This window comes from Nycticebus coucang, chromosome 11, assembly GCF_027406575.1.
Source record: "Nycticebus coucang isolate mNycCou1 chromosome 11, mNycCou1.pri, whole genome shotgun sequence".
Taxonomy (NCBI): Eukaryota; Metazoa; Chordata; class Mammalia; order Primates; family Lorisidae; genus Nycticebus; species Nycticebus coucang.
In genome coordinates, this window is record NC_069790.1 from 60,967,070 (window position 1) to 60,987,265 (window position 20,196).

At 35.0% G+C, this 20,196-nt stretch overlaps 1 protein-coding gene across 7 annotated transcripts in view; it reads right to left on the reverse strand.

Annotated features, from left to right (window-relative positions):
• The window catches only part of CFAP69 (cilia and flagella associated protein 69), a 65,151-nt gene that overhangs the window by 20,429 nt on the left and 24,526 nt on the right, over positions 1-20,196 (reverse strand). For 6 of the 7 annotated variants that reach the window (XM_053553706.1, XM_053553705.1, XM_053553709.1 and 3 more), the window contains 9 exons: positions 19,894-19,992; positions 15,493-15,642; positions 15,209-15,386; positions 13,087-13,210; positions 9,945-9,993; positions 9,728-9,849; positions 6,723-6,939; positions 4,951-5,115; positions 1,336-1,454 (listed from right to left, as the gene is read on the reverse strand). In XM_053553706.1, coding sequence (XP_053409681.1) covers positions 1,336-1,454; positions 4,951-5,115; positions 6,723-6,939; positions 9,728-9,849; positions 9,945-9,993; positions 13,087-13,210; positions 15,209-15,386; positions 15,493-15,642; positions 19,894-19,992 — 1,223 coding nt within the window. The remainder of the gene's footprint in view (positions 1-1,335; positions 1,455-4,950; positions 5,116-6,722; positions 6,940-9,727; positions 9,850-9,944; positions 9,994-13,086; positions 13,211-15,208; positions 15,387-15,492; positions 15,643-19,893; positions 19,993-20,196) is intronic. The other variant, XM_053553707.1, reaches the window with a different exon arrangement.

The window sequence follows — 20,196 nt, forward strand, 5'->3', positions numbered from 1 at the left end:
AAACAAATTATTGCGAAGCTAATCATTTTAAGAGAGGGCATTAACAAAATGCTAGCTTAATGTCCCTTTAGATTTTTTTGTTTCCCTCCCTCTCTCTTTTTAAAAATAACCCATACAACTTGCCCCATTATTTTCTTCCATGTTATGATAAACACAGTCTAGCGTCACATCAGATCAATACTAGATATTTTAGCTATCATGAATAATTGTCATATGATCCCCAGAGAGAATTAAGTACATAAATGGTAGGTAAAACCTTTAGTAATTTATATGCAGTTATTACCAGTTAATATTTTTCCTTTACCAACTACTGTTCTCATTGTCATGCTCAGTTCTGGTTCCTAGTAAGCAAGATTATTATTATTATTTTTTTTTTCCAGAAGAGCACAGACACAGGGTGGTAGAATATAAGAATTTGCATCAAAATTTGGAGCCAAGCATGCATTCGCTGCTATGGTCTCTTAGCAAAATCTATTGAAATTTTCATCATTTTTGGTAATCTTTCCAATTCTGTCTCTTGCTATTTAAATTAAGCTAAAAAAGGTCAAAGAGAATTAAGATCTTGCTCTAACTTTTAGTTTTAGGTATGAATGCAATTAAAAACTCAAAATTTTAATGATACAGCCCACCTTGGAAGACTGACAGTTTCTTAAAAAGATAAATACACACCTACTTTATGATATATCAATTCCATTCCTAGGTATTTACCCAAGAGAAACAAAAGCATTATGTCCACAACAAGAGTAGTATAAGAATGTTCAGTAAAGCTTTACTCATAATAGTCTCAAATGGAAACAACCCAAGTGCCTATTGTGAGGAATGGATAAATGAATTTTGATATATTCGTATGATGGAATACTATTCAACTATAAAAAGCAATTAATGATTGATACATGCAAACACATGGACATATTTCAGAAATATGATGGTGGATGGTAGAAACCAGGCATCAAAGAATAAATATTATGTGATTACGTTCATATAAAATTAAAGGATATGCAAAACCAATCTATAGGAATAGGAAAAAAAAATGGTTTGTCTGGAGGTGGGTGGGGGGATGGCTGCTAAGGGGATGAGGCAATTTTATAGTGAGATGGCAATATTCCATTAATATATTTTAACTACGGTATTAGTTAAATGGGTGTACACATTCATCAAAATCTATCAAACTATTTAAAATATGTATCTTTTACTATATATAATTATACTCTAATTATTAAAAAAATTAAATTAAACTTTCCCAAGATAAAAAAAAATTGTGGGTACTTACTAAAAAAACATTTATTGTGTTAGGTGACTCAGCAGGCTGAACAAAACTTTTACGGGCATACATACCTTTCTCTGAATATGATATTCACAAAGACCAGATAAAATAAGCAATATATCAGACTGAATTTCCAAAATAATTGGCTCTTCTTTTTCATTAGACTTGCTCATTATATTTTTAAAGATTCCTGGTATGAAAAAATTTAAAAAACAAATTTATTGGACACTCTTAATTTTGATCAGTTACTGTTTGGAAATCCCTTCTAAAAATTTCTGTAGTTAGAGGAACTCTTTTAGATATTTTTTTGTATAGTAACCTAGAAGCTGTGGACAGAGGATGATAAATGGATTCCTTCATCTTTAATAAAATCAGTACCACCACCTTTACAAAATTTTCCAATACAATCAGTAGTTCCACCTATATAGAAATTCTAGTACAGAAGTAACGGAGTATCATTAAAAGATGTCCTAACAACCTGATACTTTGCCCAGCAAACTGTGTTTAAAAATATGCAGTTTCATGAGAGATGAGTGCTTTTGCAAATATCTGCCCCAAACACTGGATTGTAGTTTACTTCATCTCTTCCTGTCCTCAGAGTTAACAAGGTAAGCAGGGGCAGACCACCTTTCTACTATGTGTTCTATCCTGGTTATTTCTTTCTTCATCTTCTCATTATGTCTACCTGAAGTCGTCTTCAACAACTTTAGGTAACAGTATACTCTGCCCTTTAAAACCTCTCCTTGGTTCTATCAAAATCAAAAGGACTTAACAACAGCCACTAACACCAATGAAATGATAATCATGATAAATTTTGCCCCCAAGGGAATTTTTCTTTAACTTTTAAATGAGAAACAAAAGTCATTTTTTTCCTCTGTCATTAGTAGGAAAGTATAAAGCTATATTTCAAAGTAGAAGGGCCATGGACATCACAGCCGATCTCCCCAGCTGACCCTGAGGGACTATTCTTGGTTCCGCTAGAATAAATCACAGGTAGGGGATCCGACCCTAGGGAGGCTAGTTTAGCCTGCTGCAGGCCTAGTGCAGAGCCATTCCAGAGGGGCCTATGTTCCTTTATCAGGAGCATCTTCTAGGAATCCAACCTGCTAGCTATAGGTCTGCTTCTCCTTTCTAGATCATCTCATTCTCCCTCCTACTGGGGGGCAGACATGAAACTTTCCCTGTTCTAACACACAGTAAGTTAATATTGAATTATCTGCTCCATATTTAAGCATCCTTTAACTCCCCATCTTTGCCATCTCTCCTTGTTCTATTCTGAATCATTCTATTTTTTCAAAATTCTTCCTAAAACACAAATTTATACACACGATCCCACTGATCAAAACCTTTTTTGCTCCTTGTGGCTAAAGAAGATGAAGTTCAAACTATTGTCAGTCATTCTAAACTCTCCAGCTTGGCCTCTGACTATATACCTCAACTATTTCCTATCATTCATAAAACTTTGGCTTCACTTAAACTAGCTTTGAACACATGCACATCATGCATATTTTAGCACCCTGTCTCTGCTCATACTATTCCACTGCTTGAAAAGGTATTACCTCCCCCATTTTTTCCTTTTTTTTTTTTTTTTGCAGACAGAGCCTCAAGCTGTTGCCAGTGCTGTGGCATCACACCTCACAGCAAACTCCAACTCCTGGGCTCAAGTGATTCTCCTGTCTCTGCCTCCCAAGTAGCTAGGGCCACAGGTACCTGGCTATTTTTTGGTTGCAGCCATTATTGTTGTTTGGTGGGCCCAGGCTGGATTTGAACCCACCAACGCAGGTGTATGTGGCTGGTGCCTTAGCTGCTTGAGCCACAGGTGCCGAGCCACTTTTTTTTCCCTCTTGAAACTGCCCTTACCCTCACAGAATCCTATTAAGACTGCTCACCTTAAAAAATTACCCACAGCTCTTAATTCTGTAACATTTATTCTCTGTATTACTCATAAGTGCCCAACTGATGGTGCTGGGTAACATATGCTATCTTTCTATATTATACATATTTTCTTTTGTTCTTATCAAGGGCAAGGTCCCCAGTGTCCTGCTCTATACACATTTGTAAACCTAGCACCTACATAGAAAGTGTATAAACATTTATTTTTAAAATGTAATTACTACTCATTGAGCATGTTACTGCTATAAAACTGTGTTAGACTCAGTTAAGATAAGGTCCCTGCCCCCAAGAACTCAACATGATAAAGAGAACAGTGTTTTTCTAATTAAAGAGGAAAGGTTCTAAGAAGAAATGAAACATTGCTATTTATTTTCCCTACTCTACTCCCCCAGTCCAGGTAGGATTAAGATTTCTTCCTGGACATAGTGGAGAAAAAATTACATTTTGAGGTCTTCCTTCTGTTAAGCTAGGACCTTAAGACTGAATTTTGGTTTAGCATCCATAGCTCAGTGGTTACGGAGCCAGCCACGTACACGGGGGCCGGCAGGTTCAAGCCTGGCCCGGGCCTGCTAAACAACAATGACAATTACAATAAAAAAAAAAAAAAAAAAGCTGGATGTTGTGGCAGATGCCTGTAGTACGAGCTACTTGGGAGACTGAGGCAAGAGAATCGCTTGAGCCCAAGAGTTTGAGGTTGCTGTGAGCTGTAACATCACAACACTCTACAGAGGGCAACACAGTGAGACTCTATCTTAAAAAAAAAAAAAAAAAAGACTGAGTTTTATGCAACAGAATATGCACAAGAGTGATAAAGAGTAGTTTCAGATTTGGTCATCCTAAGCAAACTCAGTAAGAAGGTAAATGTCTTTACCAAGGTCCTTTTTCAATATACTTCTTTTTTCTTACTAGTTATCTTACAGGAGGGCATTCCACTCTACAAACGATGCAAAAGTAGGCACTTACTTTCACTTAACAGGTAGAAGGATTCTTGAGTAGACATTCGTAATTAGATAACATCTAGCAGAGTATATAATTTACTTGTGACGTAATTACTGTCTATGAATGATTAAAATAGCTCTTTTTGAAGCTAAGGAAAGGTAAGGGCTGGGAGTCTATTTTTTAAATAAAGGTAAAGCAGCTTTTATTTAAAGGTTCTGAATTTTACACTGGGACTACATGTACTTGTTTTAGGGCATAAAGTGACTTAATACAGTCAATTGTAAGTTGAAAATCAAAGATATTCTGATATTTCATATCAGAAAAGAAACGCTTCTGTATATTCCTATATATATCAGCATTCTGGCATGCCACATGCATTGGAAAATGTAATGTTACCCCTTTTAAAATGGCTCAGGCTGTGCCAAAAGTGGTGACCTTATTACTAAAAGAATGAAACATAACAATAGCCAATAAAAAAAAAAAACAAAGATAATTCTAAATGAAACGATACTTGAATTAGGGAAACAAATGTTTATAGGATTAATGAATATGATGCTTGTTTCAATATGAAACAAAAATCAAGAAAATATTCAGGAGTTTCTCAGTCATAAGAGCTGAGAATCCTAGAACTAAAGCCTGTAATCCCAGAACTTTTGGAGGCTGAGGTGTAAGGGTACCTCAATCAGGAGTTTGAGACCAGCTGAGGCAACACAGCAAAACTCCATCTCTTAAAAAAAAAAAAAAAAAGAAAAAGAAAAGAAAAGAAAGCAAAGTAAATTTGTAGAAAAATATTTCAAACAAAATCTGTAGTATTATAAATATTCCCCTTAGCAAACTATCGTGTTATATTTTACCTATCATTTGCTGAATTGCTCTCCTTTCACAAAGATCTGTGTTTACAGTCTCATCTTCAAGGTAGACCATGGCTCTCAGGAGTCTTAAACTATAACGCATCTGGGCAAACTTGTTGCCACGGCCACCTGTACCATGAAAACTATTACCATGACTAAAGAAAGGATCTGTGAAGAAAAATTGAATAATAATTTACTTTAACTCAAGAAATTTAAAACAAAAACATTTCTAATAAACAGTATATCACATGTATAACTAAGTTTAAACAGATGTTAAAATTTTGTCATATTTGCTTTCTTTTTTTTTAGAGAAATAAATTATCCCTTCCTTTTCCTCCTTCTATTCCCAGAATAGAAATATGAGTTTTAAAGAGTTTCTCAAATGTATCATATTGTTTGTACCTTTTGCAACTTGTTTCTGTTATTCAACATTATGTTTTGTAAATTATTCACATTGTCACAAGTAGATCTAGATTATTCATTTTGGTTGCTTTCAGCATTCATTTTATAAATGAATCCTAGTTTATCCATTCACTAGTAAAAACTGTTCTGATAAACATTCTGGTTCATGTTCTCCAGGTAACACTAGAATCACATAGCAAAATCACAGTGAATTTTGCTAAAGTTGACAAATTGTTTCCCATATATATACAATGGATAAGACTAAATAATTTTTACTCCAAATCTGTTAAATGTGAAATGGTAGTCCATTGTTATCTTAATTTGTGTTTTCCTGACTACCTAGGAAATTGAGCATTTTTGAATGCTTTCTGGAAATTTGGGGGTTTCTCTGTGATGTGGCAGTCCCTATTTGGACACTTCTTTACTATTTTCTTGTTGATATGTTGGAATTCTTTATAAACCTGGATATTAATCCTTTATCAGTTACGGGGTAGTAAAGGTCTTCCCTCAATTTGTAGATTAGTATTTCACTGAGATTTTGTCATACGGACAGTCTTCCTCTTGTTAGGCAGCATTTCCCCTATTGCCTTACAGACTTCTGTAAACATAAATAATTTTAAGGGTAGACAGAAGAACTGTTCTGTTTAGTGAAAAATAATTTAACTAGACTAAATTTCGTAGGTCAAAAGAGAGAACAAAAAGGCTGAATTTTTTTTTCCTCCTTCAAGGATAAATGAGAGTCTTGATCTAATGAACATGCATCATACAAAGTTATTTCCAGAGCAAAATTACTACCAGAAAAGCAGCAGTATCTCTCTCATAATTTTTTAAAAACATGAATGCATTTCTTATTTCCTTTTTAAGAACCAAAATAAAACACAAATTGGGATTCTGCTAATTTGATAGACTACACATATAAAGTCTTTACTTATGGCTGGAAATCTAGATTTAAATTCCATGTAAGTAAGGGTTTTTATTTATTTTAACCATAAATGTATTTTGGGCGGCTAAAACAGTATCTGGTAACTAGTTGGTATTCAATAAACCTTTGATGAATGAATGCATTGAAACATTACTAGGATTTATTTCCTTCCTAAATATAATTTTTGGCTACAACTAATATTACAAAAAATTAAATCAGAGGATATATATGATTTCTTTTAAGTGTGTATCAATTATAGCATGACATTTACAACTCAAGTCTGACTTCAAATGAAGTCTGTTTTTTTTCTTAAAACATAAAAATATTTTAAAAGACAGTCTACATTTAAAAATTTTCTATTTAACTTTATTGCCTTTTCTATGCATTATCTTGAGAGTTCAGTTGAAATAATAGATTAGAATTTTGACACAAATCTTGAAGGGCCACTCACCTTCACTCTCACACCACTCTAAATATTCAAGGACTCGGATATTTCCTTGGCATGACATATAATCTTCTATTAATAAAGGAGCTACTGATGACAAAGTGGCAATCGCATGCAGTTGTAATTCTTCATACTGTGCTGCAGACCATTCAATTGTTTTGTGTTTCTCAGGCTTTTTAACATAGGTTAGCAAAGCCGAAACAACTTTGCCTTCAATTAACAGCTAGGAGAGAGGGCAAAAGATACTTTGTTAGAAATATAATTAAAATTATTTAATCTAAGAAAATTAAATACTTCAAAGTTTTATTGATCATTTTATTTCCTTCTTAAATATTTCCAATCTATGATAGGTACCAAAAAACCAGAAAAAAAAACAAACCCCAAATTAGAAATAACAGCTGGTTATGATCCTCTTTCCTGAGGTATGCACTTTCTAGCTGACAATAATATAAAGTATATGTAATTTTTTTCTATGCTGCTCATATATGTAACTTAGCTCCTACTTACAATAAAAACCTAGGAGCAGGAAATTTGGATCAAATAAATTGTTGGCATTTCTTTCCTTACCCCTTTTTGAAAAAGCAAACATCTCATGGACTCACTTTTATATTATAAAAAACAGTTTTGTTAGAATAAACAACTATAGCAAATATTTAACTACACACAACAGAACTTATACAAACATTCCATTAAATAAATGTCAGGTCACAAGCCATGTTTAATTATTTTCCTAATATTTTAGAATTTTACTGAATTCATCATTTCGATATAAATAAGACAAAATGTATAGCTATTATGACAACAAAATCAATATTAGAGCTAATTCTGATTAATTCATATTTATAGTTCATTAGAGAATCAAACGCCATATACTATATTATGTTTAATTTTCTTTTATTTGGCATTATTCTATAAAAACTTTTTTACAATAACAATTATAAATTTTTCTAAATCTTTTACTAGTCTGCATGAAAAGAATGTAAGATTTATGGGGCCTTAGTGTGTGTCACACTTTATGGGGGCAAGACATGATTGCAAGAGGGACTTTACCTAACAATTGCAATCAGTGTAACTGGCTTATTGTACCCTCAATGAATCCCCAACAATAAAAAAAAAAGAAAAAAAAAAAAAGAATGTAAGATTTAGAGTTGAGAAAACAGAAATAACTATGAATTCTAGCATTATTGTGAGAATTAAATTGATAATGTTTTTAAAATACCCTGTGAACTGCAAATGGTAGTGCACATATTCATTATCACTATTATTACTGGGTCATAAACATATGATATTAAAAAATTATTGATTCTACTGCTCACAAAGTGCTTTAAGCTCACCACAATAATTGTGCTACTTGACTCTGTTGCCTACAAAATGTTGTTTAATCAAGATTTATTTCTAAACAATTTATTCTGTATATCTATTATTTTAATAGTTATTTAATATTCTACTACAATAATAAACCACATTTTATGAAAAGATTTTCTGTTTGCTATTTCAGCAAGTACATACAGGTCTTACATAGTATATATTTTTTATTTTTCTTTCTTTCTTTTTTTTTGTTGGTTTGAACCCACAATCTTCAGCATATGGGGCCTGTACCCTACTCCTTTGAGCCACAGGCGCCTCCCTTTTTTTTGAGACAGAGTCTCACTATGTCCACCCTTGGTAGAATGCTGTGGCATCGTAGCAACCTCCAACTCCTGGGCTCAAGTGATTCTCTTGCCTCAGCCTCCTGAGTAGTTGGGACTACAGGCACCCGCCACAATGCCTGGCTATTTTTAGAGACTGGGTCTTGCTCTTGCTCAGGCTGGTCTCGAACCCATGAGCTCAGGCAATCCACAAGCCTCAGCCTCCCAGAGTACTGGGATTACAGGCGTGAGCCACTATGCCCAACCCATAATATATATCTTCGATAGAATAACAAAGTTATAACTGTAAAGACAATTTCTCTTTTTCTGAGCATTTCAAAAAATGTATTTTCCTCACAGTGTCATTACTAAGAAAATGGTGAGCCCATTTAAATCCTCATAACAATATTATAAATTAGATGTTGAGCTAGCTGGGATCTAATGAAACCAATCTATACAAGGTCATATAGCTAGAAAGTGACAGCACTGGGTTCCACCTAACTAAAGCAACTAAAGCCTTTACCATTACACTATTCTACCTTTAGATTATTGGTAATGATATTGACAGAATGAATTTCCACTTCTTTTTTAAGACAATCCTTTAGAGCTTGAAAGAGTTTTAGGACTAAAAGGAAATCTCAATGCAACAAGTAAACTAATGAAACTGTTAGTATTACATAATCCTATCACTTTATAGTTTATAAAGCCTTCATTGCAACCCCAGGACAGTGCTGTGAGCAGGGCCAAAGGATTATAACCACTCTTTTACAAAATGAGAAATTGAACTCCACAAAGATTAGGTGCTTTTTCCAAGGTCACGTAGTTAGTAGGTGATAATCCAGAAGTGAAATTCAGATTCTGTGTTCTTTAAATTACATCATGCTGTTATGTAGGAAATCAAATATTAAGGTAAATTCATAGGTAATAAAAAAAAATTAAAGACATTTGGTTTGTGGGGTGAAAAAGGAGGCTCAAGGTTCATAAGAGTCCAAGGTTGGCATCACTGAGGTTATTGATTTCCTCTTGCTAATGCTAACCATCCCTTGTTACTACGATCAAGAGACAGACTGTTAGGTTGGATGAGCCTATGTGAAATTTTTCTTCCTCTCATGCTCTCTTAGTCAGGAGATCTAAATACACCAATCAAAATGCTTAGGTTCGCCTACTGTTTTCTTTGGTTTATGTGGTTTAAATTTAAGCATTTCACTGTTTAATAATAGATAATCAAAGAACTATTTTAAATGCTAAAATTGAGGCCAGTAAGAGTTTGTTACTTTCTAAGGTAAAGATATGAATTGACAAAAGATTTGCAATTAGGACTTTAAAGTTATACTACAAAGTGAGACAATTTTTATTTATTTTCCTGTTTTGATTACTTTTTACCTGGATGGTAGGTAAATCTTTACATAAGATCACAATTATATTGAATAGCAATTTCTTCAACTCAAAATCTTCATAGGAATTAGAAAGCTTAAGTCCTTTTACCAAAGTATTTTGACTTTTAACTGTGAGGGAAGAGAAGCAGTAAAATGAAAGCTAAAATGATGTACAAGATTCCTTAAGATAATCATAAAAAGCTTAAAAGTTTTATGGTTTTTACCTTCATTAAAGGTTGCAAATAGTATCAAATCCTTGGTAAAGCCACATTCCTAATAGAAATACATGAAACAAGCAGAAAGATGGATTAATTAGATGGATATTACAGTACAGATGCCAAAATTTATCTACTACTTAAGTACATTTATCAAAGTTCCCAATTGTCATTGGTTTGGATTCATAAAACATTAATAAAATAATGTGATAAAACAAAAAGAAAAAGCATATAGCCAGATACACTTACAATTTATTTAATTTTGTACTTGTTTCTGTAGGTTCTAAGAAATATTTTACATTATTCTATGAATATTTTCCAAGATACAGTTTAAAATTTGGTAAGAACTGAAAACACATTACTCTTGTAATTCATTAGCTATACCGTCAAGTGACACAATAAGGGAGTAAAATCCAGTTGTTTTCAAAAGCATTTCTTCTTAAATGCCCCAACCCCTTCTCCAATCATTCTAATTATGTCAAATGTTAGGCTAAGTGATAACAACATAATTGCCATCCCACATCAAAAGCCCTGAAGAATGACCAAAGTAGTGAATATTTCAGCAAAAGGGAATTCATTCTTGACAGAGATGTTCTAGTTGGACTTTGAACATAAGGTAAGTTTACAGGAGCAATCCTTGGGCTTTTAAAATTGTAGCTTTACATTTCTATGACTTAAGGATCCATATGGTTTCTTTAAATGGTGAAGATGTCATTTCTTTGACTCATGCTCATGAAATTCATCTCTGCATTGGGTAATGCGAACTTACTAACTGACCAGAGACTTCCAGAGAAACTCCAAGTTTACTTATGAACTGCACTCTTAACGAGGACGCCATGTAGAACTGTTTTCCTATTTGCACAGCATGAGTTCTATAATTCTCTGCACATGTGTGGAACATCTGATATCCAATGATAGGGGGTTGAGGCCTTCTCAGCCAGGTCTTTGAAGTACAACTAGAAAGTATGTGGTTGACGAGGGAAGACTGTTGCCAAAGATCTCTATTCTACGATTCCTCCATTCAATGATTTTTATATTATCAAGTGTGGGGAGGCTCACAGTATCTAGTATGTATGAGGAGCTCCTATAAGATAAATCCTCCTGCCAATAACAATTATAAACTCTGAATAAAATACAAAACAACGATCTTGTAACCAAGTGTAAGCAGACACCGTAAGGGAGTTAAGATTTTGAAGAAGGGAATGATGCTACGTATCCCATTTTTCAAAAACTGGCTTTTGTGCTTTATCAGGTTGCTAAAACTGAATAACCCTGTGGAGGTTTTCAGGGTTAAAGAACCAGAGGACACAGGCAACCACAGTCACTGGAAAGTGAAGGGAGAAATCTCATACAGGAGAGAACTAAGGAGGGATAACCCCAAATTCTGTGTACAAACTCTTCCTAAATCTCTGGCTGATGCTTGAACCATACATATGCAGGGAATAATAAAGTGTCCCCAGCTGGAAGAACTGAACTGAGATTAGGCTGCCATCCACGAAAAAAAAAAAGAATATTAAGTAAAAATGTACTCTTCAGAGGAGTAGATCAGAATCCACAGTAAATACACTCATGATGAATAGAAAAACAGTAACTCTCAGCAGAGAAAAAGACACTATAAAAAGGAATCAAAAGTAAATTCTAAAACTGACAAATATATCTGAAAAAAAAAAACAAAAAACCCATACTAGATGGGATTAACATCAGAATGGAGATGACAAAAAAAAGAATCGGTGAATTTATTTTTACATTTATTTGTTTATTTATTTATTTATTCACTTTATCGCCCTCAGTAGAGTGCCGTAGTATCACAGCTCACAGCAGCCTCCAGCCCTTGGGCTTAGGCTATTCTCTTGCCTGAGACTCCTGAGTAGCTGGGACTACAGGCACCCATCACAATGCCCTGCTATTTTTTTTTTTTTGTTGTTGCAGTTTGGCCAGGACCAGGGTCAAACCCACCACACTTGGTATATGGGGCCAGCACCCTACTCACTTAGCCACAGGAGAGCTCTGTTGCCCTGGGTAGAGGAGTGCTGTGGTGTTATAGCTCACAGGAACCCGAAACTCTTGGGCTTGAGCAAGCCCAACAGGTAGCTGGGACTATAGGCATCTGCCACAACACTGGCTACTTTTTCTATTTTTAGTAGAGATGGGTTCTCACTTTTGCTCAGCCTGATCTCAATCTCCTGAACTCAAGCAGTCCATCTGCCTTGGCCTCCCAGAGTGCTAGATTTACAGGTATGAGCCATTGTGTTCAGCCAGAATCAGTGAATTTAAATATATAAACTAACACAAATTATCCAATCTGAAGAACAGAGACAAAAATCATTGAAAAAGTGAACAAGCCTCAGAAAACTGTGGGACAATATCAAAAGGCTACACATATGAGTAATTGGAGTCCCAGAAGAAGGGAGAGAGAGAATGGGGCTGAAAAATACTTGACAAACTAATGGCAAAAATTCTCCAAATTTGGATAAATTTACATATCCAAGAAGCTCTATGAACCCTAGCCAGGATAAATACAAAGATCACCCTTGGAACATCATAATAAAATTGCTGAAAACCAAAGACAGAGCAAAAATCTTGAAAACAGCCATTGGGAAAAAATGATAGATTGTATGTAGAGAAACAGTGATTTGAAATAATGAATATTTCTCATTAGAAACAACGGAGGTCAGAAGACAGTGGTATATTATCTTTTAACTTTTAGCCAAAAGAAAAACTTTTTTCCATACAGAGTTCTACTAATATATTCGGTGAGCAAAGACTTCAAGAATTAAGATGAATTAAAGATATTTTCAGGTAAAGAAAGCTAGGAGAATTTGTTGCCAGCACCCAGCAGGTTGGCACTATAAGAAATTAAGTTCTTTTAGGAAAAGAGAAATGATACCAGGTAGAAATCTGAATCATCAGGAAGGTATGACAAGTATTACTAAGTGGCAAATACATACAAACATCATAAAATATGAGGAGGATGCCAAACTCCCAAAAGAATGCAAAGAAGAACTGGCAGAGGGATACTATGCACGTATACTGGTAACCATCATGACAGTGTACAAAATACATGCACACGAATACTACAACATAATTTAGGAGTCTTCCCCCATGCCCACCACTGCCACAATTAAAACTGATGCAATTGATTCATACTTACAATCATTGGTGCTCCAGGATTTTGAGCAATAATTGTAGTGATCACTAACATATCATTTCTAAGCTGACGATCATAATGACTGAAACCTCTCGTAAACAGATTTTTAAATACTTCCTTCAAAGCCCTAGAAAGTAAAATCATAATTTAAGAATCATACTGGTATGGAATGAATGTATTCTACCAAAATTCTTATGCTGAAACCCTCATTCGTGATGTGATGGTATGAGGAGGTACTTAGGTCATATGGGTGGCACTCTCATGAATGAAATTAGTGCCCTTATAAAAGGGATCTCAGACTTCTAGCCTCCAAAACTGTGAGAAATCACTTTTGTTGTTTATAAGCCACTTTGTCTATGGTACTTTGTCATAGCAGCCTAAATTAAAACACATATTTCTATGGAAATGCTACTTAAGTGTTTATCAACAAAATCTTCTTTATATTATGCTATTATTTGTTTGAAAGTGTTTCTAATTTTTCCAGAAACCTGCCTATAATTCACTATACACTAGATAAGAATCCATTAAACCATGCTATCTATGGCAGTCAAAGTGACCGCTCTAAAATAAAGATTCAGTCATGTCATTTTCCTTTTTAAAACCATTCAAAGGACTTCTTTTTCTTTGTTGTTAGGATAAAGCCCTACTTCCTTATCAAAAGGCTTATCGGGTATTTCACATTATAGTCCTTGCTAAGACTATTAGCCTAGTCTCTCAGCATTCTACTCTGTTCTTTATGCTCTCATCATACTTAATATCGGTTTTTTTATTTTGATAAATTCTGTTTTCCCTTCTAATCCCCCTATCTAGGATGTTGTCTAGATACAAAACTTTTCTGCATTGCCAGTTCCTATTTATTACCCAGTTACTGGATTGGAATTCATTAGGAAGCAGTTATTAAGTCTCCAATTCTGGGGTGGGTTCCCTGTACAGTAGACATTTGTTGCTTTGGACCCTGTCCTTTTTAGGTCAAAAAGTACCCTTGTTTTTATTTAGGTATTCACCAACTTTTGGTCCTGGGAGGCTGCCTTCAGCTGCCTCCCAGCCAGTCAGCACATTCTTTCCTCTCGCATTAGTAATTCACTGTGGAATGGGCATTTGACCAACATTAGACTGTTCAGAGCCAACAAGGACTCAAATCAAAGACTTTTCTCTGAGCTTTCAGGACAGCAGGCTCCTCTTCTGCTTGATTTGAGGTTGATTTGACCTGAACGTAGACTTCTTAGGTCTTTACCATGTGGATCTTGGGAGTAAAGCCAATACCACAGTGGAAGACAGAGCAGAGAGATGAAGAGAGACCAAGTCATGCTGAGCCTTGAATAAAGATGTACCTAAAACCAGTTTTATCCCTTGATTTTGTAGTTACACAAGCCCACAAATTTCCTATATTGCTTAAAACAGTTGCGTTATGTTTTTAGTCACTTGTAAACAGCAATATGCTGATTCACCTTCTGAAAAATGTGTAGTACCTTGCAATAATCTCTTTCATAACATTTAACATATTTTCTTTTAATCCTCTACTTACTTCCATCTCTACTAGCATAGTTTAAATTCCATGAAACTAGAAATCAGGTCTATATTGTTTTCAAATTGTATTTCTTTGGCTTAGTACTGAACATGGCACAGAGCAGGTGATATTTATTTGTTGAATAAGTGAACTTTAAGGCTCACTCACATTTTATTGCTAATCCTTACTGCAATATCTAGAACTTGGAAATTACTTACTTCATTTACTGAATGAATAAATGAAATAATTCTTTTTTTTTTTTTTTTTGGCCGGGGCTGGGTTTGAACCCACCACCTCCGGCATATGGGACCGGCGCCCTACTCCTTGAGCCACAGGCACCGCCCATGAAATAATTCTTCTAAACGTCTAATTTTATGTTACACATTCAAAAGCATAATTTAATAAGCAACTTTTACAATCTTTCACATAGAATAGTAGGCTTGTTACTGTGCAGATTCATTATATCATGGCACCAAAAATATGTCCTGAAACACAGCCATCATATGAATCAAAAGTCTAACTGAGCATAGATTGAAACAAAGATGTTAGTTATGTTACTGCCTATTATTTTAAGGTGAAAAACCATTCCTGTCTAACAGTCTAACCATATATACTTACAGCAAACATTCGAAGTTACTAAGCTGTTGTATTATTTCTTCTTTTGAAGATTTTTCCAATAAGTTCCAAAGTATTTCTGATGAGCGAAACAGAAACTGCCCAGAGGGATCTGGGTCATTGAGGTGAGCACAAATTCCACTGGCTGCTTGTGCTTTCATCATTAAAGTACAATTAACTCCTGAAAATAAATTTTAAAAATTATTTGTTTTATAGTATCGACATCATTAGATGTAAACAAAAACAGTTGGCAATAAAGTGTTCAAACTTGATAACATTATACGAACCAGAAGTTGAGAGATGCTGCAGAACTTTAAGTACCCAAAGTTTCTCAACAAGTTGATTTTCAAGCAATGTCATTGACTGGACCATTGTTTTTGCCAATCCTCCGACCTCAGCCATTTGAATCTTATATGATGAACTAGCTTGCTGGTAACCTAACAACAGTTAGTTAATAAATACATACCATTATCTCACATAATGATCACTGAGACCAAAGGAATGAGTAATTTATTATTATGTAATGGCAACAACCAATGACCTTTAAAAGTAAATGTGTGGCATTTAACAATTGCATAGCATAGGGATGGGCAATTTTTTTCTGTAAAGGCCCAGATAGCATTAACATTTTAGGTTATAAGTTTTGTTTTCAACTACTCAACTGATTTTTTTTTTTTTTTTTGGCCAGGGCTGGGTTTGAACCCACCACCTCCGGCATATGGGACCAGTGCCCTACTCCTTGAGCCACAGGCGCCGCCCAACTACTCAACTGCATAGCACATTGTAGCATGATGTTGTAGCAAGTTAAAAGCAATTTTTCTAGGACTAGTTCATGAACTTAATTGTCAGACCTCACATGACAATATCTCTGATGGCCATTCCAGAAAAAGAGTTCCAAAACTGCTTTGAAGGGTGGAGTAGGTGCTGGTGTTGGTGCATAGCTTCCCAATGGGAGTACTTCAAAAGTGACTGTAGAGATATCGGCAATGAAGTATGTAGCACTTTTTCAGGCCAAATTCATGAACTTAATTGTCTGATCTCGTGTTTCGGCCTATGGTCAAAATAGTTTGCTGATCCCTGGTGGAGCATTTGAAATAGGACCACAAATTTGGGGGACACATCTTAAATTCTAAAAGAGAACAAAATTTCTTATTTGTCAGTAATACGACTTTCCATAAAGGAAAATGGTATAACTACAAATACTGAATGTTTCCACCTACTCAGTTTCACTATTCAGGTCAATGCATTACTTCAGTGCTTTTAAGGGATGACATTAATGTAGTGCCAGCAATAAAATAAGAGGTGAAAAATGTAAAGCTTTGATAAATGCTAATGAATTTAATGGTATTTGGAGGAGGTTGATTCTTGATGACAGGTCTTTTAAGAACTTACTTTTGCCTCAGCACCTGTAAGAAACACTACCTCTGCAGATAGTTGATGCAGGAGTCTGCCTAACTATGTTCAATGAGAGGGATTAAAAAAAACCAGAGGACACTTGTTTACTTGAGACAAGGCCATTTTCTCTATTAGTGATCTCACTTATCTAACTCTCTGACTTTTGAGATCAGCTAGATTCCCTGACTCTACCCTATTTCTGAGATGACTGTCAGTTTATCTCATCTTCCAAACTTGATCTCTGGCTGTGGACAAAGCCCTGTCCACTCCTGTGATAGGTTCTGCATGGTGTGTTCTTGCTACTTACTGCGTGAATTTAAGACAGAAATTACCTATAATGTTACCTTCTAGAGATTGCATACAGAGTTTTATATTCTACTGCAGCCACTAAAATTTTTATTGTAAGTTTTTCCCATGTTGTAAAAATTTTCTAAAATCGTAAATTTTTTTATTTGAATGATAGTCCATCATAGTTGGGCCAAAATGTACTTTGTACTTACTGCATCTTTTTCTTTTCTTTTTTTTTTTTTTGGCCGGGGCTAGGTTTGAACCCACCACCTCCGGCATGCTACTGCATCTTTTTCTAGTGAGAGTGCATGTCCATAAAGGCTACATTTCTATACATCATAAAGCTTATGGACTTGATTCCTGCCTTCAGGGCTATGTCTCCTTTATCTGCTAACTGAGGACTTCTCAGCCATTGTCTCAGGTGTCCAGCCAAGACCATCGCTTGAAACTGTGCCACAGTTCAAGCATCAAGACTCTTAATTTTGCGGCTTGGAGCCTTTAACTCAGCAGCTAGGGTACCAGCCACATACACCAGAGCTAGTGGCATTCGCTAATGGTTTCTTTGAGAATTCTGACTTCCTTTTTTTTTTTTTTTTAAAGAAGAAATGTTTATTGCATACAATGACCATGGAGTAATTGGTTGCATTATGCATAAATTGTTCTTCACTTTTTTTTAAAGACAGAGTCTCACTCTGTTGCTCAGGTTTGAGAGCTGTGGTGTCAGCCTCGCTCACAGCAACCTCAAACTCCTGGGCTGAAGTGATCCTCCTGCCTCAGCCTCCTAAGTAGCTGGGACTACAGGTGCTTGTTATGATATCCAGCTAATTTTCTATTTTTAGTAGAGGTGGGGTCTCACTCTTGCACAGTATGGGAGAATTTTGACTTCCTATTTCCCACTCACCAGCTTCTAGCTCACTGCCTACAAACATCATTTCTTTCTTCCTAAAAATGACAAAACCCTAATACCCTTTTTTTTTTTTTACTTTGCTACCAGCTGAGCTATTCTCCATCTTCCACTTTCTCATTACATGTTCTTAAAACATAAGTCTTCATTCATGAACTGCCTCTACTTCCTCACTATCAAACCTACTGCCTCTACTCTCATAACCCTCTAATTCTTTAATCCTTTTCAGATACCACATTAACTTGGTCTTTTTTTTTTTTTTTGTAGAGACAGAGTCTCACTGTACTGCCCTCGGGTAGAGTACCATGGCGTCACACGGCTCACAGCAACCTCTAACTCTTGGGCTTACGCGATTCTCTTGCCTCAGCCTCCCGAGCAGCTGGGACTACAGGCGCCCGCCACAACGCCCGGCTAGAAAGCTTTTTCCTCTTTTTTTTTTTTTTTTTTTTGGCCAGGGCTGGGTTTGAACCTGCCACCTCTGGCATATGGGATCGGCTCCCTACTCCTTGAGCCACAGGCGCGGCCCTAACTTGGCCTTTTCATTCCTCAACTACAGAAGACTCTGTAGCATTTGACACTGAGGCCGCTTCCTCTTTCATCAAACATTCCATTCTTTGGCACACAGCGTGTGGCAGTCTTAGGTTTTCTTCCTCCTCTTTGAACTTCCCTTCACTGCCAGTTTCTTTAAATAATTCTTTACAAACCTTAGTATGGGAAATCTTCATGATGTCACTCTTGGTCCCTTGCTGTTTATATGTAGTATGCTTTATCTCCTAGCAAACTCAACCATTCTAATGGTGTCAATTTTCATCTCTATTTCATAGATTCCAAATCTGTATGCTTTTAGTATCCGTGTCTATTATCTACCAAACACTTCCACTTGTCTCATTGAAAGTTCAAACTGGACATTTAATAATCTCATTAGTCATTTCTCTAGTTTAGATGTCTTCCCATTTTTCTCTAGTTCAAAGAAAGATTGTTTATGATTATCACAGACTCTTATTTCTACCTATATTAAGGAACATATAACTTTAAAAAAAATTTATCCTTTCTTGCTTCCTAGATTGATTACAAATTACAGAAACCATGAGAGTACAAAGTCTGTCTTAAATAACATGATATCCTCCTGGTGCAAATGCCCCAGCTCTTGATAGCACCCATTTCAGTGCGGTTCACTTTACCATTTATATTACGGTCCCTGAGCTGTAATGTACAGAACTCGTTTCCCAAACATGATGAAGAATGGCACCAGAATTAGTAATTTAACAACTAACTAGGTAAGACAGATATTATGAATAATTATAAAGTGATATTAAATTATAAAATTAGAAAATAACAGAGATAATTTAAATCAAAAGAATTAAATAACATTAATAGAAATAATTATAATTAACCTAATTTGAGTGTGACTGTACGAATTGTGTCCTAAATACTTAGTATCAGTATAGAAGTATGCAAATCAAAAACTGAAAAAAAATATAAAAATTTTTAGGACTGACTGAAGAACTCAAAACTTCAAAAAGTTTTATTTTTAACTTAATTTTTATTAAATGATAACTGTGTACATTTATGGGGTACAATGTGATGATATGATATACAGTGTAGAATGCTACATTGTAACATTAACCATAACCATGCAATAACCATAACCTCACTCACTTATTTTTGTGGTAAGACATTTATAATATACTCTTAGTTGTTTGAAATGTATCCTTGCACTATGAACATTAGGTGAGATCCCACTAAATACCCTCCCTCCACTCGTCCTCCCCCCTTCCCTTTCTTTCTGGACTATCTTTGTGTTTTATCATTCATATGAATATGAAGGTGTATCTATATTGGTTTCCTAATAGTATTGCGTACATTGGATACTTTTTTTTTCCATTCTTGAGATACTGTACTAAGAAGAATATGTTCCAGATCCATCCAGGTAAACATAAAAGATGTAAAGTCTCTCTCTTTTTTTATGGCTGCATAGTTTTATTTTTAATACGTTACATTTATGGAGCTCATTGTGTCTTTCAAATTTAAAGAGAAATGAGACAGAATATTCTGTTCTCTAAATACATAAGTTATTACTGAAGGACCATTGAAACTTTACCTGGAATATACTTCTTCGGTGGTTCTGCATGATAAAAGTCAATAATACACTTACAAATTTGTATCCTCAATTCAGAACTTGGTATTTTCATTAAGTCACCTGCCAGAAAGATAAAAGACTGCTATTTAATAATACTATTATATGCTTACTTTCAAGTTAAGCATAAATGTAAATAATGATTACTAAAAATAGTCTCAGAGATTCAAACTGAATTATGTATAATTTGTGTTTATGTATATATGCATATATGTACATATACACACACACTCATACAAAGATACATACATGCATATACACATATAC